At 43.4% G+C, this 25,600-nt stretch overlaps 1 protein-coding gene across 1 annotated transcript in view; it reads left to right on the top strand.

Moving 5' to 3' along the window:
- The first annotated feature begins 1,180 nt into the window (after positions 1–1,180).
- The window catches only part of LOC146577727 (protein NLRC3-like), a 620,451-nt gene continuing 596,031 nt past the window's right edge, over positions 1,181–25,600 (top strand). The window contains exons 1-4 of the mRNA XM_085268219.1: positions 1,181–1,319; positions 6,680–6,772; positions 6,857–6,955; positions 7,113–7,211. Coding sequence (XP_085124345.1) covers positions 6,684–6,772; positions 6,857–6,955; positions 7,113–7,211 — 287 coding nt within the window. The 5' untranslated portion in view covers positions 1,181–1,319; positions 6,680–6,683. The remainder of the gene's footprint in view (positions 1,320–6,679; positions 6,773–6,856; positions 6,956–7,112; positions 7,212–25,600) is intronic.

The raw sequence follows: 25,600 nt of genomic DNA, 5'->3' as shown, positions 1-25,600 counted from the left end.
TAAAAGTGGTGCAAATAAGTGTTTGTAAGTTAATGATTACTCACCTTTCTTGCCTGTGTCCTCTTCAAGGTGTTTGGGCAAATGTTTCCCCTGGGGTCCAGACACCATTTAAAGGTTCCGGGAGAGACCATTGGTAAAGAGAGTGTGGTGAATCTTTTTGTGCTTGGGTTTCTGGGTTTTTATAATATTGGGTTTGGTGTAACATTAAGTGTGAAATATTTATTAATATGTAAATGTGGAAATGTATTTATGTATTTATTTATTCTAATTAATATATTGTATACTGTGGTGGAAGGTTGGGATTTAAGAATTTACCTGAGAGTGGAATAATGGTTAAGTCTGTGACAGCTGAACATATTTAAGGCTGCCAGTTGTCATTAGAGGTGGATTTTTTGTGCTGTGAAGAAGCTCGACAAGTTAATTGTTGTAAGGAGAGCCATATAGCAAATAAATACTTTGTTCCACTACACTTGCCTTGGTCTGTCTCACTGTGTTTCCAGCCGCTAAGGGCCGCCCTGTTACAAGGACAAACAGCAGCACATGTTCTCTAAATGTTTGCAGTCATTTTTAAATGACGCTGATACTACATGAGACATTTTCCACATTTATTGTCTTTGAACAGAGAATAATAAAGCCATCAAACATACACAGGCTTCTGCAAATACAAACTTCTGTGGTGCATTTGATGACCTGCAGAGGAGAACAAGTCGGGCTTTTCAGCCCTAACACAACAAGAACAGCTGTGGAACCATTGGCCATTTGCCATAGTGTAGCTGAGTCAAAACAGCCCAAGTGCTGAGAGGGAAAACATGATGATTTATGTAAAGTCATAACTGGCTGCAGCAGCTGAGCTTTGACCTGTGAGCTGCAGCTTAAGCTTCTTTTATGGTTCAGTGTTTAATGTTTAAACTGTTTATGGCTGCACACACACCCACAGTCAGGTTGTATACATATTGAAATATTATATACAGTGTGGCAGCTGACCTTTGACCTGCGAGCTTCAGACTCATTGCTGGTGTGAGGTGTTTACTATTGAAGCTTGCAGACACACCCACATCCTCTGATTTGTTCTCAGGGTTGTTCAGTGTGTTGGAGTTGGAGCAGAAACCTGCTGCAGGTTAATTATTGATCAAACAATATCACACAAGGTGCAGCAGCTGACCTTTGAGCTTCAGACTCTTTGCTGGTGTGAAGTGTTTAATGTGACTTCAGCCTGCAGACACAGAGGACTGATGAAGCAGAAGATTGTCTCTGTTTCTACACAGACCTGGTCCAGACAGCAGAGCTGCAGAGGGAAGACGTTCATGGGAAGAAGCTGAGTAAGTGCAACGTCCTCTTTGAATCCTGGATCAGGAAGTGAAGCCGGGGAATATTTGGTGTTTAAATAAGGTTTCTGTCTTTGACTCAGTCTGCTGTCACTTTGTTTCAGAGAGAAAAAGAGATTTCAGATTAACTGCATTATATGCTGAGTAACTAAATGCTGCTAGTCTGTGGTGTCACTCCCAGCAGCATCACGTCATTTCTTTACTCTGACCTTTAACATCAGTTAACTTAGCTAGCAGAGCAGCTAGCAGTTAGAGTATGAACTCTGTGTCAGCAGTCAGCTTGGTCCTGGTGGTCACCTGGTTTCCTGTTTGCTGATGATCCAGATGTGTCCACATAATTATTTATTTCTGTAAATGTAAAGACTTTACAGATAAACAACAGCAGCCCTCTGGCTGGACTCTAACCTGTGAGTTTCCTGTGACTGAAACCACAAGCTGACATTTTCCTTCTGAAGCAGCTGAATGGATGTTTAAGTTTACCTGCATACATGGTGCAAATAAACCCGCTTTGGATGGTTTGGAGGCGGAGCCCAAAGCAGGACAGGATTCTAATGTGATTGGTCACTTTGATGAGGTGGCTGGAACTCAGGTGGTCGAGCAGGTCACCTGCTAACCAGAAGGTTGGTGGTTTAATGCCAGTCTGCATGGTGTCCTGGTGAATGTTCGACAGGAAACACTTAGACACATGGAAAAAGTGCTTGTGTGAACGTACAAGTTGTGTAAAGCTTGTGTTTGAAAAATAAAGTTTATTTCTTATTATTTATTTTATAATAAAGTTTTTTCCTGTGCAGCAGTGGAAATACTGACAACTATAGCTGGATTATTTATTTGAACTCTTTTAAACCAGAGGCTTCAGACGCAGGTTCTGCAGCCTTTAATGGTAATAGTCAAAGTGTGATCGGTGAATTGTGAGCAGCAGAAAGGAGGAAAGCACTAATGCTGGCACAAGGGGCCACAAGCCAGTGTACTCCAAGTGCCAGCCTGGGTAAATGGGGAGTGTTGCATTAGTAAGGGCCTTCTGAACTAAAGCTTTACCAAATAAAATGCGTGGATCATAATGAATAAGACTGTCATGCTACTGATGGCTGAAAGAAAAGGAAGAGGAGGAAGGAGGCATGTTAGGAGTAGGGATGGGTATCGTTTAGGTTTTATCCGATACCGGTGCCAAACCGGTACTTTTGAAACAGTGCCTGTGCTTAATCGGTGCTCGAATCAGTGATTAAAGAATGGAGAACACAAACTTTGTCCAAAAACCTCTCATGTTTTTATTTTTAGCAGTCTCTTTTTTTCTGCAAAATGATAACCAAGTTAGCCTTTTCTGTTGATACAAGATACCTCCTTTGGTTGGAACCGGTGCTTAAAGAATGGAGAACACAAACTTTGTCCTGAAACCGCTCATGTTTTGTTGTTTTTTTTGTAAAAAGATAACAATGTTAGCCTTTTGTGCAGCTATAGGGCATATATGGTATCACTCTATCAAACAAGAAGACAGCAGCATGTAACTACAACGGTGTTTGCTTGTTCACCTTACATTAATGTAATAACGTGGTTAGCCTACTCAACGTAAATTACACACAAACGACATTAAGCTACACACGCAGAGAAGAACGGCTGCTGCTGCCGTCATCATCCTCATCATTTCTGCTCCTCTGGCAGGGCTAGGGGCCAGGACTCTCCTCTTCAGGTTCTTGGGGGATGTTGCTAACTCCGTGTCCGATAACAGGCACCACACCCGCAGTAGTTGTGCTCGGTGTGAGGTCTTGCAGGAAGCTATCAAATACGGTGCATTTCTCGGCTTTAAAAAAAAACCACTATGCGTCGCCGGGTGTTTCATGGTAAACAGACTGATTCTTATATAGCGCTTTTCTACTCTCCCAGAGTACTCAACATGCCACATTCACCCAATCACACCAGCACTTTATCTGTACTCAGTGCTTTCTAAGTACATTCACACTCTGAATGTGGAGAGCAAGTTGGGGTTAGTATCTTGCCCAAGGATACTTGGCACGAGGAGCCTGGGATCGAACCATCAGCCTTCCGACCAGTAGGTGACCAGCTCTACCTCCTGAGCTACAGCCTCCCTGTTTCACCAGATTCGAGGTGTTACCTCCTTTGCACAGTATCATCTTAAAGCACTTGTTGCAGGCTGCTGAGTTTGCATCTTTTGCTGTGAAGTACAGCCAGACTTTGACCGCTTAGCCTTGGGCATTTTTAATCTGTCGCTCTGCTCTAAAAGAACATACGTACCGGGGCCCGCCTACTATCCTTGGAAAGGTAAAATGATTGGCTAGAATCCAAAGTGTATGACATCTCAGGAAAAAAAGCACCAAAATGTGCACTGCTTTTCAGTCTGGTTACTACCGTTTATGTCAGACCCGGTGCCATAATGACATCAGATACCGGTGCCCATCCGCAGTTAGGAGGCAATGGTAGAGAAGGAAAGACAGGAGATGGTAAATGGCCTGCATTTGTATAGCGCTTTTCTAGTCCATAGGACCCCAAAGCGCTTTACACTACATTCAGTCATCCACCCATTCACACACACATTCACACACTGGCGATAGCAAGCTACATTGTAGCCACAGCTGCCCTGGGGCGCACTGACAGAGGCGAGGCTGCCGGACACAGGCGCCACCGGGCCCTCTGACCACCACCAGTAGGCAAACACGGGGTTAGTATCTTGCCCAAGGATATTTGGCATGCAGCCAGGGTGCAGCCTGGGATCGAACCACCGACCTTCTGATTAGTGGCTGACCTGCTCTGCCACCTGAGCTACAGCCACCCAGAGTGGAGGTGATGTATCTAAATGCATCTGAACAAAGCAGAAGTGCACACCAAACTCAACGGATAGTCAAATGTAGAATCACAGAACAGAACTGCAGGCTGAGTGTGGATGTTTGTCTTTCACACCTCTCTGTGTCTCACACACACAGTGACGTCAGACACAGTCACACTCACTGTTCCATCTGCTTTGTGCACAAATTCATTACTTTCTTCCTTCAATGATCTACATACTACGTGCTGCCCAGTGAATACTTTGCAATGTATTCCATCCCCTTTCAAGGCAGAATTACCCAGTTTATTCCCCATTACAAGACAACAATCAGTCACACTCACACAGACCACGTCTGGCCCGCACTCGCTCACACGTGCGTTTACCCACCAATGAGAGCTCTATCCTCCTTACATATTGGTGGATAAACCAAACACTCAACGCCCTCAGCGGCAGAGGAAAAACCTCCTTTCGGTGGAGCAACCATCCTTAACCCTCCTTAAAAACTGGCGAAGAAACCAGACCTCCTTAGAATAATTAAAAAACTGGTGGGGAAACCAGACCTCCTTAAAAAAAATAAAGAAAAACCGGTGGAGAAACCAGGTAGCTTCTAAAACACCATCTGTTTTAGAAAACAAAACAGATGGTGAATTCTTTAGAGAATTTTCTAGAAATCTTTTTCTTTCAAAACAGAATTCAGAATATTGATCTTTGACATGGAAGCTGTTTCTACAGGATCCTGATGGACACTCAAAGCTTTCATAAAATGTTCTCATTAGTTGTTTGCAGCAGAATATCACCTGATGTGAACCAAAACAACAAAAGTGCTCTGCACATGTGTGTGAGACTACAGATTCTAGAATCAGAACTGCTGATTTCATTACTCTGAACTTTTAAAGGCAGGTTTTGTATCTGAGAGCAGGGACACTTGCTGTGTTCAGTGTGACTCGTCTCTGCAGAAGGTCAGGGCTCTGATAGTTGCAGTTAGCGGGTGACTTACTGGGCAGGTGGCTCCTGAGTGTCTGTTGGAGTCAGGGTTCATTATGGTCCTGGTTGCTACTGGAAATAAAGAAACAAAAGGAGGGTGTGTTGTTCAGGAAGTACAGACTGTAGCTCAGCAGGTAGAATTACTAACTGGAAGGTTGGAGGTTTGATCCCTGGCTGCTCCAGTCTGCACGCCACGGTATCCTTGGGCAAGATGTGGAACCCCGACTTGCTCTCCGATGCATCCATCATAGTGTCATTGTTAGAAAAAGAAGTGCTTGTGTGAATGAAGCATGCTGTATAAAATGCTTTGACTGCTCATACAGAAAAGCAGCTCATAAGAACTGGTTCATTTTCCAGATAATTCCACTATTAAGACAACAGACATTTGGGAGGCTTTCTCTGAGAGTAACACTGAAAGTCTTGCTGCTCCTCCACAAAATGAACTTCAGATTAAAGACACAGCTCAGCTAAACACAACTCAAACTAATCTACACTATTTTTCTTTATTACGCAGCGTTTTTATAACTATTTCCAGATGTTTCTAAAGATGAAAACAGAATTAAACTCCAGCCTGATGCGTTTCTGAGGTTCCTGACTCTGACCGTCCCTCAAACGCCTCTCTGGGCGTTTCCTTCCGTCGCTTTTACTTTCGCTTTCGTGAATGTTGTGGCGCAGTTGATCGTCTTATTAAATTCAGTTCTTTGCATTCTTTTGGCGGCGAAGAAAAACTGGGCTCAAAGTGGTCAAACTCAAAAAATGATCTTTATTTTACATTCCCGGGAACGGAGAACTGTTAGGCGCTATCATGCACCCACAGCTCTGAAAAAAAAATCACAAGCTGCATGTGTATATATATTTCTGCTACGTCACATATAGTTTCGATCAAAACAACTCCTTACATAGTAGCAGTTGATGACAATGACAGCTGCAGAGTTTGTGTCTGATGTATTAAGTATGAAACACTGTTGGGTTAAAATCTGGTCAGAATGAATCCAGGTGCAGGTGTGTCAGTTTAGGACCACTGGACTAACATCCAAGTGCTCACAATATAAAGTGTATTCTGTAGTAACATCCTGGTGTTGCAGCAACAGTCCCACATGGAAACGTCAACACTCAAACTCAAAATCTCTTTTTGTCAACAATAAAATGACAGCAGACCAATTTGATCAAAGTTGGTAAAAAGCTTCAGAAATTAGTAAAATATTAAAAAGTGTCTGGATGCTCAATCATCCAGGTAAGGGTTAGGTTAGTAATGCTGTGATTGCAGACATTCCCCAACTCTCTGTGAATGGGACTCATGGCCATTGATCAGTGGTTGTTGATCAATGGTCATGACCTCCCAGCCATTGTGCAAATGTCCTGTTTATAAGGTTGGAAACCTGCAGTCAGCTGAGACTGAAGGAGTCACCTGGATGAGTCATGAAACGTTTCTCCCACTGAAAACATCCAGATGAACAGAATCAACTTTTGGGGATTAAAACGTGTCTGAATCAATCAGTGGGTGCTGAGTGGGTCAGTCAGTGTGTCGCTGGGCTGATTTGTGTTTCCTCTGCAGGTGAAGGTAGAAAGTGTGTGTGAGCTGATGTGAACTGAGCAGCATGGATCAGTGTGAGGACAGAGAGGAGGGAGTCCCTCCCTCTAAAAGCACTCTGTGTGGGGAACATGAGAGCCAGACCAAAGCTCAGAGGTGAGATGACCATCTCTAACTGTCCATGACTCTTCTCCATGTCACAGCTCAGCACTCACATCACTGCTCCATCATTATTCACAGGAACCAGCCTGGACCTCCACCCAGAAGTGTGTCCTCTAAGAGCAAACGGGTGAAGCATTTCTTTCGTAATTTAGGGCGAAAAAAGTCATCTGACAAAAAGTAAGTTCATGTCAGTATTAAAATGTTTGAAATTTTAATCAGCTTTTTACTATTTAACGATTTAAATAATAAACTATTTAATACTTTATTTATACTTTTTATGTAATGTATTGGACACATTGGATGTGACACATGTTTCATGTTCACTTATTTTTAGCGTCAATCAGAAACCATCCAGCTCTGTGTCCTTAAAGAGTGACCGGTCCAATCATCGAGGCATTGATTTTAAATCCCAGCCTGTCTCTGCTGCAGCGAGGTAAGCTGTTAGTAACAAGAACTCTCTGATTTAAATGATTTTGATGTTTCCTGGTTTCTAAAATGCATCTCTGTAGCAGAGCAGTGTCTCCAAGGACACACAGGCTCAGCTGTAACTGTCAGTTTATCTGGTTTAAGACACATTTGGACTCAATTGGCTGTTTTTAACTGTGTATTTTAATCAGAGGTGTAAATTTAGACCTCACACATCTGGATCCTAAACTATGATAGAAACAGCTGCTAGCAGTGGGTAGTTTGACTTTGATACGCTGCTCTAGAAAGCAAACAAAGGTTTGTGCAGCTCCTCTTCAGAAAAGTGTTCAGAGAGCAGCTGCTGTATTAGACAAAGGCTCGTCGTGTGAGCCCAGATGTGTGTAACAGCTGGATGAAGGAGAACCATCACAGTCGCGTCTCCATCCCGCCTTTATTAATGAACTTCCTGTTGCTTGCAGATGACAGGAACACAAAGTGTTTGTGCCACGTGATGCTGCAGGATTTGTTAACGTGTCCATGATGGTAACATCTCCTCGTCTAACTGCAAACACATGAGCGCTCCTAACGGCAGCTATCACAGCCACACAGGCAGACTGTGTCTCACTGTTGCATTCAGGGACATTTGTTTTCCTGTAAAAAGCTGAACTCTAATCTAAGAGGACTGTTACTGACAGGAAACAGCTGCATTATCTGCAGTCTGTGTGATCACAGCTGCTTCAATCACTTTATCAGAGAATTGATCATTGAATAAAACATGTTTGTGTCTGCAGAGGTCAGAGGTCACAGTCTGCAGGATCCAGCTGTCCGTCTGTGAGGAGTGACTGGTCCAAAGGTTACCCTCCAAACTTCAGTGCTGAACCTGAACCAACGAGGTCAGAGACCTGTGATGACTCCTTTACATGTTTGTGTTTTCCCAAAGAGGCAGCTTTATTTCAGCTGTGAACATGCAAACAGCAGAAATAAGGAAACATAACTGTAGGTTTGCAGTGAATGAAGCCTCAGCTCGACGCTCCACTTTGTCCCTCTTTTCCTTCTCCAAACAGCCACATCAGGAGTCTCTGATGGAGTTTTAAAATATTTAATTACAAATGTCCAAAGATGGGTTCAGGATACCTGAATCCACAGTTATTAAAGCTAAAATAGTTCACAGGGTTTGGACTTTGTTAGGTGACGAGAGAACATCAAAGTGTTTTTTATCTTTAAACAGTCACAAAGTGCTGCACACAGAGATTAAAATAAACAGTACGATAAATAGCAAAATGCACAATATACACAATATAGAGTTTAAATGTGAATTAAAAATATAACAATGTAAACAGCATTGGTCAACAGAAAGCTTGTTTAAACAGTAAAGTTTTTAACTGTTTTTTAAAGGATCCCACAGAGTCAACCAAACGTAGTTGTAGAGGTAGACTGTTCCACAGCCTTGGTGCCACAGACTGAAAGGCTCCGCCCCCTTTCGTCTTCAGACGTGTTCTGGGAGCAACCAACAAACTCTGAGTCTGTGAGCGGAGACAGCGAGCAGCAGTGTATTTAGTGAGAAGCTTGGATAAATAATCTGGGGCCATTTAGTGCTCTGTACGTTAAAACAATCATTTAAAAATAATTCTAAAATCTATTGGGAGCCAATGTAACGAACATAAAATAGGAGTGATGTGAGCTCGCTGGGTAGAGCGAGTTAGTAGTCTGGCTGCTGCGTTTTGTACAGCTTGGAGGCGAGAAAGAGATGATTTATCCAAGCTGGTAAACAGGGAATTACAATAATCTAAACGCAATGACACAAATCCATGGACAATTTTTTCCAGTTCAGCTAAGGAGACCATATGTCGCAGTTTAGAAATATTCCTTAAATGAAAGAAACAGGAACGAGACAGAGACTTTACATGTGAGTCAAGGCCCAAAGAAGAGTCAAATATTATTCCAAGATTTCGAATATTTGGCTCAGCAGAAGAACAGAAAGGGGCAACAACTTGACTGATTTTAGAATATAGATCAGGAGGAGCTATGATCATGGTCTCTGTCTTGTTCTAACAAGGTAGCTGTTAGAAAGCCAGTCAGAGATTTGAGTTAAAGCCTGGACTAGGGTGGACAGCCTATCCAGCTGATGAGGCTTAACCAGAGCTCTTATGTTTCACTCAGTGCTCCCACCAAACACCTTGGAGGACACATTAGTGTGATTTAGATTTCATTGGTGTAAACACCAGTCACACAAGCTAACCCATGGAGGCAGCAGCAGGCTTTGTGTTTGGTAAAGTCTGTTGGCTTAAACTAAGAGAGTTTAGTTTGTTAGCACAAAGAGCTGTCAGCTAAAGCCCCGAATGCACTTTGAATACAGACGAACTGAGAAAAACACTTTAAATACAGCAAACAGTCAAACTGACCACATGTTTTTCTGCTGATCATCCACAGCAGTACGTTTAGCATTCATGCTAGCAGCAGGCTATGACTGTTAGGGTTGCCAACCGTCCCTTAAAAAACGGAATCGTCCCGTATTTAGAAACAAAAGTACACGTCCCGTATTGAGCTAATAAGGGACGCACTTTGTCCCGTATTGAGCTAATAAGGGACACACTTTGTCCCGTATTGAGCTAATAAGGGACGCACTTTGTCCCGTATTGAGCTAATAAGGGACGCACTTTGTCCCGTATTGAGCTAATAAGGGACGCACTTTGTCCCGTAATACAGTGAGAATCAAAAGTAGTCTATAAATGTTTATGGAATTAACGCTTTGTTTGAAAACATAATTCCCAGCCCCTCTCCTGCTTTGTGACCAATGAGCTGACAGCACACTTATGACAATTCAGATTACCGCTCATCTCATTGGTCGAGGAAAGGTCGCTTGCGGAGAAAATACCGGAAGACAACAGATGACCACAACAAGAAGCATGGCCAACAGGGAAACAAACGCCGACACTGCGGTGCAAGTCTCGGACGACAGTACACCTAAAGCTGGGCAGACACTGTGCGATTTTTTCAGTCACGTTATTCAGCTCCTGCTCAAACTGCACGATTGACTCGCAGTTGGTAGGTCACGATGCAGGTCTCACACTATACCGCCCGATGCTCTGATGCGACCTGAGTGCTCACACTGTGCCTCCATAAAATGAAGGTTATAACAGAAAATCTGTCGCTCTCTCTCTCTGTCTTTCTCTCACACAGACACACAAACCACCATCAACTTTGCTAAATTGCTAATGAAAAACATTGATCAGGCAGCTGTGATTGAGCAGCAGTGTAAATCCAACTATGTTCACGGTTGTTGTGGTCGTGATAATTTTGTGATGCCACATTGAAAAGGCTCTGATGAGCTTTCCAAAGTTCTACAGTTGTGCCTCCATCGCTTGTGTCCAGATCACACGCTGCACAGCCGTGCTGCTCCGTCTTTTTCACCAACGTTTACGTGTTTGCGCGTGAGCAGTGTGAGCGCCTGTGGTGACACGCTCACGAGCAATTGATGATCGGGAGCTGGTCGTGAGGTGTTAATCGCTTCTCGTTACCCCACGTATACTACACGACACACGATGAAGGGCAAAATCGGGCCGATCGCCAAATCGGTCGCATGACTCATAAATCGTCTCAAAATGGGCCAAAAATCGCACAGTGTAAGCCCAGCATCAGAGCAGCAATGTTTGTTCGCTCAGAGAAAGAAAAAAAGGCTGCAAAAGTACAGGGAGGAATGGGAAAAGGAAAACGCCTGGCTGGAAAAGTGCACGATAACACATATAAAGCGCACTGCACTGTGTGCCGGCGCACTTTTTCCATAGGCATGCTTCTAATGGTGGGCACATGAAGAACATGAGGGGCGTGAAAGCTCGGGGAACCCTAAACCAATTTGTTGTCCACCAGGCCACGGCAGAAACAGATATGGTATATAAACACTGGTTTATTTTTTAAACCCTCTGGTTAAGGTTAATATGGGCATGTGCAGTGAATATCAGCGCTATGTGGCCAGAAGTGTGATAATATAAATTTATTTTGTGTAATAAACAACTGCAAGGATAGATGATTACAACAAATAGATGACTAATACATAAAAGTAATACATAGATGAATAATGATGATGAGTTAAGATGCGTAATCATGGGAACAAGCGGGTTTACAAACAGGAGCAGCTGATTAGCATTAGAAAAGCTGAAATAATACCTCAACTGAAGCCAATTGCACTAAATGCACTATATGTGCACTGTTACAAGAATATTTTTCGTTCTATTGCTTTCTATTAATTTATATAATTTTAAGTTAAGCAGGACAGAGTTCTTTTAAAGAAAGATTTACTTTTATTCTCAAAAGTTAAGCATGACAGGCTTCTGTTTAAGAAAGAGACCTGTTTTACTGTGTTAATGTTGTCATTTTGAGCTAAAAATAAATGGCTAAAGGATCATTTGTTTCCCATATGGTCTCATCAGGAATCACAGGTAAGCGTCTGTAACCAGGTCCGGGGAAATATTTACTCAAAGTATACACAAAGTTAACCCAACTGGTGAATTAAGAGAGAGATTTCTTAGCCAGGAGCTGAGATCATGAACACAGGAGGGTCAATGTCCCAGCGACGAACTGCTCCATGCCGCAGCGTTAAATGGTTCCCGGTAAGCCCAGGTGAATCAGCAACAGGTGGTGTAATCATCATAACTGTGTGGACCAAGAGCGAGAGGCCATTACAATCTCCACCCAGGCAGGCAAAACGCTAGCAGGAGAGAGCAAAACATAAAACCTGAAAAGCCATCATGAGCCAGCCAGAGAGACACAGAGTTTATACTAGAAGAGAAACCTGCTCATCTTCATCATGTTTGTTTAAATAGAGAAAATCAGAAGTCTCTGTGTGTCAGACCACGGCTCTACACGGACACTTCTAAGCTGCTTCAGAGTGAACTGACCCAGATAATCTGCACACAGCGGCTGTAAAACAGTGAAAGTCATAACTGTCTCTCTGATGGAAAGCTTTTATTGTGAAGTCAGGAAGTCTGCAGGAAGTGTTGAGTTTGTATTCATCACTCAGTGTTTAATGAGACAGGCAGACAGGAAGAGCAGCTCATTAGTGTTGATGAAATCAAAGGAACTGTGAGGAACTGCAGTTTGGTCACATCTGGATGTTTTTCACTGACAGTAAATGTTTTAGTGATAAAGAAATGTGTTCACAGAGAGAGGAAGAGGAGTGGTGTTTGTGATGAGGAGCAGCTGTCCTGCTGTGCTTTGTGTCAGGACGTCCTGAAGGATCCAGTCTCTACCAGCTGTGGACACTGGTTCTGCAGACAGTGCATCTCCTCATACTGGGACCAGTCTGCTTCATCAGGAGACTCCTTCTGTCCCCAGTGTGGAGAAAGATCCAGAAGCAGAGCTGGACTGCAGACAGCCAGTCAGAGCAGCTGTGTACAAAGTAAGACTGAACATCTGTCTGCTGATGGACTCATTTCTGAAAACTGGACTTCTTGTGTTGTTCAGACATTGAAGAGTTTTCTTTCTCTTTAGTCTCATTGTTTTTCCTTCTTTCAGCAGATGTTGGTCTGCAGGAGGTTTTAGATGAACATAAGATCAGTCTGAGGAGGAGATGTGAACGTGTGACTGAAGGAAGTGATGAAACAGGAAGTAGAACCCTCCTCAACAGGATCTACACTGAGCTCTACATCACAGAGGGACAGAGTGAAGAGGTTCATACCCAACATGAGGTGAGGCAGCTGGAGACAGCTTCCAAGATGGACGCCCTCCATGACGCTCCAATCAGGTGCCAGGACATCTTTAAAGCCTTACCTGACCAACAGAGACCCATCAGAGTGGTTCTGACCAACGGCGTGGCTGGTGTTGGAAAAACCTTCTCAGTGCAGAAGTTCACTCTGGACTGGGCAGAGGGCTTGGAGAACCAACATGTCAGTGTGGTGGTTCTGCTTTCATTCAGGGAGCTGAACCTGATCAGAGATGAGCAGTACAGTCTTCTGGAGCTGCTCCATGTTTTCCATCCAACATTACAGAAGGTCACAGCAGAGAAGCTGGCTGTCTCTCAGCTTTTGTTCATCTTTGACGGCCTGGATGAAAGCAGACTTTCATTGGATTTCACCAACAGGAAGCTGCTGTCTGATGTCACACAGAAGTCATCAGTCAGCCAGCTGCTGACAAACCTCATCCAGGGGAATCTGCTTCCCTCGGCTCTCGTCTGGATAACTTCCCGACCCGCAGCAGCCAATCAGATCCCTCCTACATGTGTTGACAGGCTAACAGAAGTACGAGGCTTCACTGACGCCCAGAAGGAGGAGTACTTCAGGAGGAGATTCAGTGATGAAGAGCTGTCCAGCAGAATCATCTCCCACATGAAGACATCCAGGAGCCTCCACATCATGTGTAGTATCCCAGTCTTCTGCTGGATCACTGCTACAGTTCTGGAGCACATGTTGACTACAGAGCAGAGAGGAGAGCTGCCCAAGACCCTGACTGACATGTACTCACACTTCCTGCTGGTTCAGACAAAGAGGAAGAAGAACAAGTACCATGAGGGACATGAGACGAGTCCACAGGAGCTGACGGAGGCTGACAGGGAAGTTCTTCTGAAGCTGGGGAGGCTGGCGTTTGAACATCTGGAGAAAGGAAACATCATGTTCTACCAAGAAGACCTGGAGCAGTGTGGTCTGGATGTGACAGAGGCCTCGGTGTACTCAGGAGTTTGTACAGAGATCTTCAAAAGAGAGTGTGTGATCTTCCAGAAACCAGTCTACTGCTTTGTTCATCTGAGCATTCAGGAGTTTCTGGCTGCTGTCTACATGTTCCACTGTCACACCAACAGGAAGACAAAGGTGCTGAAGAACTTTTTGGGAAAAAAATACAACAAGTCCTCTCTGGATGATTTCCTGAGCAGAGCCATGTATAAATCCCTCCAGAGTAAAAATGGCCACCTGGACCTGTTTGTTCGCTTCCTTCATGGCCTCTGTCTGGAGTCCAACCAGAGACTCTTAGTAGGTCTGCTGGGTCAGACAGAGATCAGTCCAGGAACCATCCAGAGAGTCATCAACAACCTGAAAGAGATGAACAGTGATGAAATCTCTCCTGACAGAAGCATCAACATCTTCCACTGTCTGATGGAGATGAACTACCTCTCAGTACATCAGGAGATCCAAGAGTTCCTGAAGTCAGAGAACAGATCAGAGAAGTTACTCTCTGAGATCCAGTGCTCAGCTCTGGCCTTCATGCTGCAGATGTCAGAGGAGGTTCTGGATGAGTTGGACCTGCAGAAGTACAAAACATCAGAGCGGGGACGACAGAGACTGATTCCAGCTGTGAGGAACTGCAGAAAGGCTGGGTGAGTCCAGATGTGATCATTAACATCATTGATCAGTGTAGGTTAGTAGTTTAATTTTGAAAATAAAATCAGATTGTAACCACAAAGTGTTTGTGTCCGTACGCTGCAACCTTCCACACCATTCCTTTATTGTACAGACTCAGCAGCAGCTCCATGGATCCCAAATCCAAGAGTGGAGAACAGATTTGAAGTGTGTCACATCCATGCAGTCACAGCTGTTTCCACCATGTTTCCACTGATATTAATCCTGTTCAATGACACGTTTCATATCAGTGAATATGTTCTTTAGGACGTCCACTGACATGTTTAAGTGTCCTGCTGGAAATCACTCAAATCATCCATGAAATCCATGAAAAATCCTTTTAGTGTTTCTAACTTCACCCTCTGTCCTCTCTCTCTCTCCATCCTCCTCACTGCTTCTTTCACTGATAATCACACAAACATCGTATTCAGCTACAAAATAACACAATAATATCATCTGATGATCATTATTATAAGAGCAGGATCCATATTTGATATCAGAGTAACACACTGCTTGGTTATGTGCAGTCATCATCAGTGACTGTGGGTCAAACAGAAGCTCTCTGATTGGTTGCTGACCTTGGTCACCTGTCCACTCTCACCTGTTTGTGTTTGCTCTCTCTTTGCTGTCTCCATCCTCTCTCTCCTTTCTCTCCCTCTCTGTCTTTGTACGTCACTCAGGTCCAATGGAAACAGTGACATTTACAAACCAATCAAAGACAAACTGATCCATGTCAGGTTATAACAATATTCAAAGTGAATACAGGCTGCTGCTGGACACAGACAGGTAACATCATTTTGACTTGCTGTCACCTGGATCTGGACTCATAAACACTGAAGCCCTGAACAGGAATACAAATCATTTTCTGCCAACTAGCGACACACCAGCAGATAATGGCTCAGAAAGCTCAAATGAGCCAATCATTTCTGTGTTTAGTTCCCCTGAAATCAGATCTGATATCAGCAGCTCTGAGTTCATTCATCATTATTGTCCAGTGATGAGATTTCTGCTCCGTTTGGTAACAGTCAGCAGGTTTTTCCTGCGTGTGGACGTGAACAGTCGTACCTGACAGCAGGTAGCAAACAGAGATCATCTTTCCAGCTGGAACTCTTCACTGAGCTGAACTCATTCAAAATGTTCTGGAGTCAAAACAGGAAACAGTCCAAATGTGTGTCTTCACTCTGACTCTGGATCAGATCTCAGTGACAGACTGTGGACATTATGGAAGCCTAAATGTGACACCATCTTCCTCCTTCATCTGCAGATTAAAGCCAAACAAAGATTCTCATTAAAAGTCTGCAGGTCTGAGAGAGACTCAATCGTTGTGTCATGTCAAACACAGTAAGAGGAGCTGAAGCACAGATGTGAAGAGCAGATTCATCAGATTATGACCTCACTCTGTTTTGTCTTCATATACATTCAGTCTGTGTTTATAATGCAGATTTTCTGCTTTTATAATAACACATTTTATATTTTCTATCATCACAGACTGACTCAGTGTGGACTCTCAGAGTCTCACTGTGAAGTTGTGGCCTCAGCTCTGAAGTCCAACCCCTCCCATCTGACAGAGCTGGACATGAGTGGAAATAAAGACCTCCAGGATTCAGGTGTGAAGCTTCTGTGTGCTGGACTGGAGAGTCCAAACTGTGGACTGGAGACTCTGAGGTGAGTTCACTGACTGCAGCTGTTGTTGTTTTTCTATATTTCAGGTCTTTGATGTTTGAAACTTTCTTTAGTTCCTAAATGTTCAGGATGTGTCTGAAGACAAATGTGAAGGAGTTTGAGTGCTTTCAGAAATGTTGTCTTTCCAAACGACTGAACAACAGTTTTTCCTTTTAGCTCCAAACAGAAGTGACAGACTTGAGCAGGGTTCATTTAAAGGCTGACAGAAGTGGAGTGGTGACGGGGAGATGTTTGACAGGACAGTGTTTCAGCCTCCACAGGTTCATGTTGTGCTCCATCAGTCAGTGAAGATGAAGTCAGTGCTGACGAGGCTGTAGAGTGTGTGAGGGATGTGGATGAGGATGATGAAGATCTGATGATAGCAGATAAAAACAGGCTGCAGAGACTTTGAGCCATACAGGGCACACAGTGTGTGTACAGAACAGCTGAAATCATTATGGAGGCCTCACTGGAATATGGAAGCATCACAGTACAGCTTCAGTGAAGCATTAAAGTCTCTGATATGAGATGAGAAATGAAGCAGCCAGAGCTTTTTCATGAGTGGAAATCCACTGTGACTGTGAGCTGCTGCTACAGCCTCCAGATTAGCCAGCAGCTCATCCTGCTCAACATGGACCTGTGGTCAGAGTGTGTGCTGGATAATCCGGCCCAGGATGAGGCCAAACTGACATGGGATGAAATGTCTGTCACATAATTGAGCTTAGTGTAGTTTCATTTCTGCACAATTTAAAAACAACCAAAACTTTGTTCTGTCTTTTCTATGTTATACTGTAGACTTTCTTTGATACTGTGTCCAAAAGGAGCAGCTTTTACTTTGAAGGGGAGGCGTCTCTGTTTCCTCTTCAGGTTGGATGATGGAAGCAAATTAGTAGCTGTGTCCCAAAACGTCGGCTGCATCCTCCAGAGGCTGCATTTGAAGGCCGATTACCTCACAGCCAGGCGATGAAGGCTGTCCGTATTTGTCGACTCCTTCAAATGTGCCCGACAAATGCGTCCTTCATTTCCCCGAATTTGAAGGATTCATCGGGTGTGTCCTTCGTGGCCCACCATATCCCAGAATTCATAGCGCGGCCCAGCCAAATTTCAGCTGCCAACAATGGCGGCTGCTACTAAGTTTTCAAATTACTCTTATTAATCTTTCTGGGTCACAAAATAAACTTTTAACATATTTTCAGGCGAGAAAGTAGCTGTGTAAACTTCAAATATCTGCTTGGTTTATCAAGACATCGCATATTTGCAAAAGTGTGCCGACGTTTTCGGAGACGTCTGTTCCCCACCCGCTCGCTAGCAAGCCGGGGGGTTCAATGGTCACTCCAGCCGGCGAGAGCAGCGGACGCCCGGCTTCATCGTTTTCAGACCCCGCTCTTTCGCTACTCAGGTGAAACACGATATATAAGTCACTCGGAGAACTTAAAAATGTAATTGTTTGCCTTTTTTCTGTGTTTTATTTGTTCCGGAGTAAATCGGTTTGGCTGAGATCAAAGTTCCTCCGGGATTTTCACACAGCTGAATAAACGTTAAACAGGAAACTGATTAAACAGAAGTGTGAGACGGTCGAGAATTTACGCCAGTGTCCTGTTATATTTTAGATAGCAAGGAGCAGACGGCCGAGTTTATTAACCTCCACCGACACAGCGGTGACGCAAATCTGAAGGCTCGACCGTCCCATTTCACAGCCTCGCACTTCCAGCCTTTTCATTCTTTGAAGGACCCGGCCCACGTAGACCGCGAATACCGGGTCCTCCGAAGGATGCAGCCGACGTTTTGGGACACAGCTAGTGTGTGATGTTCTTTCAGTGTTGCACTTTGTAGACGCTCCCTGAGCACTGGTCTCACAGCCAGCTGCACATAGAGACCAGTGTTGTTAGTCCAGGTCAGAAGATGACTTGTTGGAATGAAAATGAGCTTGTAGTTTGTCTGCTTTAATAATGTGACTGGAAAAAGGTGTTGGACTTCAAATATGTCCATTTCTTTCACACTTCACCTTTAAAAGTGAAGCCTTGTGGTTCCTGGAACGGAAAAACACGACTTTTTCAAGTCTTTGTCCTGTTTTTATGATAAATGTACGACTTTAATGTGAAACATTCAGAGTTTTTTCTCTTGTTGTGTTTGTTTGAAGCTGCTTCCTGTTGGCTTCAGCTGTTTGGAGTTTCCATTTTCTAAACTTCTACATTCTGAACCTTCTTCAGCTCTGAACAGATGATGAAACACTGAATGATTTCAAGCTCACACTTTGTCTAATAAACTTACATCTTTCATTCTTTATACAGATTGAGGGACTGTGGTTTGTCAGAGATCAGCTGTGATTATCTGGCAGCAGCACTGAAGTCCAACCCCTCCCATCTGAGACAGCTGGACCTGAGCTGCAACTACGAGCTGCAGGATTCAGGAGTGAAGCATCTGTGTGGTTTCCTGCAGAGTCCAGGATGTGGACTTGAAACTCTGAGGTCAGTCAGCATGTTTTAGTTGTGCTGAGATGAATATGATGTGAAAGTTGTGCTGACACTAAACTGCAGACATCAGGCTGATATTATACTGATCCACACTGAGGATCTTCATGGTAAAGTCTGTTTTCTTCTTCTCTGGTTTAGTCCATTGACTGCAGCAGAACAATGTTCACATTTCAAACAGTGAGACTCAACATATGGCCCGCGGCCCACACGCGGCCTGCCCACCTTCCCTGATTCAGAGAGAGGGGACCCTGATTAACTGTGTAGTGTTCTTCCTCACAGTTCTAAGTATCAGACACAACAATGAATAATCCACAGCTGACTGTCTTTAGCAGGTCAAAGGTCACGGCACACAGCAGACAGTGGGAAATATTATAACTCTGATCATTTATCAGCACATATCCATATGTATAAAAACAAAGCTGACACTGTGAGACTTGATCAGAGGTGTGATCATCACAGCAGAGGCCTTTGTGTCAAAGTCACTGAGGATCAAACAGAAACACATGAAGCAGATTTTCCTGTTCTGGCTTTTTATAGCAGATAACCTTCAAAATATTCTGCAGTCCATCAAAAACTGAAGCAAACCATGAATCAACATGTGAACATGAGCTGATGCTGCTGAAGTGAAGCAAAGTTACAGAGGTTTGATTACAGACACAGCTGAGAGTTTGTAATCTGTCATCATTTTAAAAGGTTTACATTTCTTCAGTATATCCACATTTGCAGCTGCTACCTCAACCTCCACTTGTCCAACACAACTGCTGTCCACTGCCTCCATGACATTGTGATTTTGCTGTTGGTCTTCTGTCAGATCTTCATCAATCACTTCTGCACGGGGCACACCTTCAGACTCTGCAGCTGCATAACGAAAGCCTGTAAGATAAAATTAGACATAAGGTAAATGTACACCAATATTCCAATGACAGGTGTGTGATTCATCTCGAAGTTATGTGCGGATTAGTGTACAGTGATAGCAATTTAGTATGTTTTTAGAGGGGGGGGGGGGGGGGTTGTTTACCTCCGATGGGTGCTCTTTTTTGCTTCCGTTGCGTACGCCTTGAGTGCCGGTCCGAGTCTGATACAGGTATGTCGTCATGCCCCATGTGCAGTGTTGGTGCCCAGTCTGGATTTGTTACATCCATTTCATATGCTGGTTTGCCTGCAATGATGCCAAATCATAAGCTACTCAGTCGACATGATGTGGTTCTGCAGCATCACACATTAGCATGTTTTATCTCATTATCTATGACCTCGGGGGGAACAAAGGTGTTTAAGTTCACCTAGGATGATGTGTTTTAATTTTCACATGGTCTTGCTTGAATTTGACCCTGACAAAGGCGTATGAACTCTGTCAGCTGTTTGGAGTTTCCATTTTCTAAACTTCTACATTCTGAACCTTCTTCAGCTCTGAACAGATGATGAAACACTGAATGATTTCAAGCTCACACTTTGTCTAATAAACTTACATCTTTCATTCTTTATACAGATTGATGGGCTGTGGTTTGTCAGAGATCAGCTGTGATTATCTGGCAGCAGCACTGAAGTCCAACCCCTCCCATCTGAGACAGCTGGAGCTGAGAGGAAACAACCTGAAGGATCCAGATGTGAAGCAGCTGTCTGATCTTCAGCAGAGTCCAGACTACAGACTGGAGACTCTGTGGTCAGTAGAGTGATGGAGTGAGTGGGTGGTGCTGTCAGCAGTATTGTACTAAACACAGTCAGTATGAAACAAAGATCCAGTGTTTCCTGTAAAGCTGCAGCTTCTCAGTGAAGCTGTGAGAGGAGAATGGTGACAGGCTTCAGGATTGGACACAAACACTTCCTGTTTCTGACCTTTATGGTCACCATAGTAACGGCTGACACGCTCTGATCAAACACTGTCAACAGCCAATCAGCTCTCTGAACAAAGCAGCACGCAGACCAATGACTGCATTCGTTTCCAAGTTTAAAGCAGTGAAGAACACAGTCTGTAGGTGAGGAAGAATTTAGTGAGAGCAGATGTTTGGATGGAATTCCTCCAGTTAACAGCTGGAACCGTCCATCTGGATTGTTGGGCTTGTTGTTGGGGTTCCTACAGAGCTCAGAGTGGACACACCAAGGTTCTTCTAATGAATGAAAGTCCAAACTCAAACTAGGAGGGAAAAACATTTTCATCAACTTCAATAAAAATCCAAAGATTAGAAAAAGTGAAGCAACAATGAGTCCTAGTACAGTCCCAGCACTGAAGTCCCTGCTGCTCTTTATACTGGATGTGCTGCATCACTGACTGACAGCTGATGAAGAGTCTCTGGAAACACTCGTTTATCTCCTCTGCTCTTCCTTCTTCTCTCTGCAGGTGGAGGCTATGGTGGTAAACAGGACGGTGTGTGTGCTGAGAGAGGAGGAGCTGTGTCCTGATGATCCAGAGAGGTTGAAGCAGCAGCAGCTTGTGTGTAGAGACGTCTGACTGGGCCATGTTACTGGGAGGTGGAGAGGAGAGCTTCATCCAGCAGTGACTGACAGAGGAATGAGAAGAAGTGCAGATGACTGTCAGTGCTGCAGAGTGAACTGCTCTGAGAACAGCTCCACTGTCAGACACAATGTAGAGTCCAGCATCATCCCTGTGTGTCCCTCTGGATCTGACAGAGGATCATCAGTGTATCTGGACTGCTCTGCTGCTGCTCTGTCCTTCTACAGTCTCTGCACAGTCTCTGTCTGACTCTGGCTTCAGACCCTCCTGGATCAAACTCACCTGGAAAGACTTTCAAACATCACTCAATAGATTTGAATACAGAATATATTTGATATATACTGTAGATGTACTGTAGAGTTGCAGTTTGTCACTTGTAAATACAGTCTGTGAGCAGCTGTGAGCTGAAAGATCTTTCTAGAAACACGAAATGTTTTCACTCTTCTGTTGCTTTTTCATATATTTCCACAACATTAATATTGATCCCACCTGTCTCACCTGTTTCATGCTTTTATACATAATAACAGGACACGTGTGATCTGAGCGCTGCTGTGGTTGCTGTGCTGCACGTCTTCATTTAGATAACAGAGACATCTAGTGGTTCAGAGGGAGAACTGCAGGAGGCGGAGCTGTGTTTTAGCATGGAAAACTTTTTATCTTTTAGGCGCAGATACAAATATGACAAGTATCAGTGTGAGATACAAAAGGTCACATCAGTCAGCAGAGGGAACAGTGATCACACAGCAATGTAAGAATAGAAACATAACAGTGAATCTGGACATGTATACAGATGGAAGCAAACAAACAGGATGTAACACTACATTAAAGCCACAAATGTGAAGAAAACAAACACAAAGGAAAATATATTTGATCTCAGGAATCCAAATCAGATGCTTTAGAGCAGGGGTCGGCAACCCTGGGCACGCGTGTCACAGCTGCCACGTGAAGGGTTAACTGATGGCACGACCATAGCTGGACTGGCCATCGGGCATACTGATGGTGATTTTTCGTTTTTAATGGGCCGATGATGTTTTTTTATTTTCTTGTAACGGTATAAACGATGGAAGGTGGCGGATTGTCCGGATGCTGGTCGATGTGTAAAAATAAGTCAGTTGTTTGGTGGTGGCTTTGGCGGAGCTTCCACAGAGGCAGCAGGTGGATGAGGGAAAGGGGAGGCAGGAGGAGGAGAGACCCGAGGCGGCCGCCGGTCCGAGTGTCAGGTGAACTGAACTTCAGGTAAGAAGTTATGACCTGCAGTCTGTCTGGGTCAGATATAAACCAAGTTTAGGTGCAGTTTATTTTCCTTGTGCTGACTTTTTACAGTCAGTTACAATAACTCATACTGTGTACTAGCTAGCATGACGGAGTTTCTATACAGCTGGGTGGTGCTATGATGTTACTGATAGTGAACTTTACAGTGGCTTGCAAAAGTATTCGGCCCCCTTGAACTTTCCCACATTTTGTCACATTACAGCACAAACATGAATCAGTTTTATTGGAATTCCACGTGAAAGACCAACACAAAGTGGTGAACACGTGAGAAGTAGAACCAAGATCATACATGATTCCAAACATTTTTTACAAATAAATAACTGCAAAGTGCGTAATTATTCTGTCATGGAAAAACACACTGCCATCAACTGTTTTGTTTTTGTCAAAATCACTGTAATATAATCACTGTGCCTTTATATACATGTGACTTATATTAATGCTGCTGCCCTCTTGTGGCTAAAGTGTAATTATGTTCTTGTTATTAGGGAAAACATTTGAGAGTAACATGACAAATGAGTCAGCACTTTGGCTTCAGCTTAAGAAATCCTCATTTTTATGTCATCAGTTATAGTTGCATGTATTCATTATCATAAGTTAACCTTTAATATTGATGTTTTAAATAGATTTTGAGTAAATTAGCAATTTTATGGTATTGTATATGGTATATGGTTGTATTAAATTAATACATCACTAATGAATTAATTATTTCAGTAATTAATTTAAAAATGTACATAGTCAATTAAAGAAATATATTAATAATGAATTATCCATTAATTTCATTTAAAATGTTTCATTATTTGTTTATATACAATTCAAATTAGTTAATTACATATTTAATCAATTATTGGTTTGTTTTCTATTTTAATTATTTTACTGACACATTTAATGAATTATTTAATGATGTATTTATTTAATTCACGTTGCTACTCCTGGCCCTGCATCGCTGTTCATAAATACGTTTTATTTGTCAGCTTCACTCATCAAAGTCAGGGGGCGGGGTTAATGCTGATCAAGTCAAAACCATTGCTTTGGTCTGGTGGGCGTTCTTTTAGTGGGCTTTTCTGTCACGGCCTGCGTGGCAGACTATGATGAGGGGAAGGACGACCCCATTGCTGGACTCTTTGATGAGGTCAGTGCGTTTATTTACAGTGATGCTAAATAATCCAAACAACAATAAATCCCCAGTGCGTTCCCGACTCTGACATGTCCTCTTGCCAGTGTTAGTGTTCTTTGTCTCCGCTCCTCAGTGTCTGAGCACCCCGTGCTCGCTGCCCTCTCGTCTCCACACTCCTCCTGGGGAATAACAAAGAGGCAGCCGTCAGCAACACCACAATGCAGCAGACTAACCTTAACTAACTCGCCAAGAGACTAACGTGAAGTTACGCAATGATCCAGCATCGGCGACAGCTCCACCACACTCCTAAGTAGCTCCTCTGACGAGGCTTGATCAGCTGCAGGTGTGAGTAATTCTCCTCCGCAGGTGTGGCCAGGCTCCTGGCTGACACACACACACACACACCTAGATACACAAACATGGAAACAGGAGACAGCAGCACCAAAAACACACATGTCCATAACTTCTTACAGGCCCTGGGTCACCCAGACCCCGGTCCCATGACAATTCCTCAAAACTAAGTAGGCCTACACACCAGGGTTTGGACATGTGTGGACCCAAACTATACTTTAACTTTACCCTTTTTTGTGTGTCACCAAATACACTTTAATATCTTCTAGACAAGAATGTAGTGGCACAATCTTTAACCTCCTAAGACCCAAACTCCTCCGTGGCATTCATTTTTAATTTCTCTTTGATATTTGGGCTGATTGGGACCTGATGAATGTAAAAACAAAGAATTACCACATTTTTTGTTTCTGAGAAAAATGAGAGCCACATATGAGGATATTTGTCTAAAATTTTGATAGCACAGTGGCAGTGTAACATCCTCGTAAGTGGATATCAGGCCCTTGTAGAGCAAAATGTAGTATTTTGGTCTAAACAACCCAAATTGTGATGTCCACATATGTGGACGCCAGGTCCTAGGAGGTTAAATATCTGCTCACTTTGTCAAAATGAACCTAATCATCTCTGATGAGTTCAGTGATGTCTGCCAGCTCACCTTGCAAGTGGTCGAGCTTATACCGCCGACAACGCGGCCACAACTTGTAAACCCCCTGCTGACTATCAGCTCTGGAGTTATTTGTTTATGTTAGTTTCAACTGTTCCTGCAAAAAGTGAGCACGTGTTACTGATAAAAAGTCCAATAGAAGCAAAGTCTAAACTTTGAAAACAAAAAACAAAAACCTGTCTGATTAAGATCTGATCTTTGGGGGGTTTCAATAAGCAGTGTGACCCGTGTATATGCATCAGGGGTGGTTTTGATTATCGATTTATCGATTAAAATCGATTCTGGCTTGGATAACGTGATATCGATTCATTAAAATCCTGAATCGATTTTTAATATAAATTTATTTTGGCCAAAACGCCAGAATCTCAGGTTAAACCTCCCAAAGTTTCAACAACCACCAAACAGCTAAAACAGTAAATGAGAGCAGGAACACGGATTCTGCACAAAGACGTAAACACAAAGCGCGGAGCCGCCGACGCATCAGAATCAGTGAGATGTGACTTTCTCACCTGACTGCACGGACACGAGCTGAAAGCCGACAGCTCGCTGATTCTGATGTTGCGGCGGCTCCGCGCTTTGTGTTTACGCCCTTTTTGCGCTGATTCTGAAGCTGCAGGTTTGATCTCTCCAAACAATATTGAGTAAACCAGCAGCAAAAGAAGCTCCAAACTACGCTTCACATAAACATCGTCATGAATTCCCTCTGATTGTTTTGCTGCCACCAGGATAAAATCACACTTCATGCACAGCTCTCTCTCTCTCTCTCTCTCTCTCTGTACTTCAAGAACAGTTTCCTGTTTTCTGCATTATTCGCTTGCTTGTTATGCACAAGTCTACCGTTCTTACAGCCTGTCGGCCGCTGTTTTTTTTCTTTTACTTACTTCTGAAAACAAAGCCTCGTTTCTGCCGTTCAATACTGAACAAATTTAAACTTTTTAAAATGATGCAAAATTGCAAAACGCTCAGCTGTGTCTGTAATCAAACCTCTGTAACTTTGCTCTGCTTCACGTCAGCAGCATCAGGTAATGTTCATATGTTCATTAATGGTTTTCTTTTGTTTTTGATGTACTGCAGAATATTTGTATAAAATCCCAGGCCAGGAAAACCTT

This window comes from Mchenga conophoros, linkage group LG3 (genome assembly GCF_057382185.1).
Source record: "Mchenga conophoros isolate Kocher_MC1m ecotype Shallow Benthic linkage group LG3, M_conophoros_male_GT1.1, whole genome shotgun sequence".
NCBI lineage: Eukaryota > Metazoa > Chordata > Actinopteri > Cichliformes > Cichlidae > Mchenga > Mchenga conophoros.
This window is presented reverse-complemented; position numbering and strand designations above follow the sequence as displayed.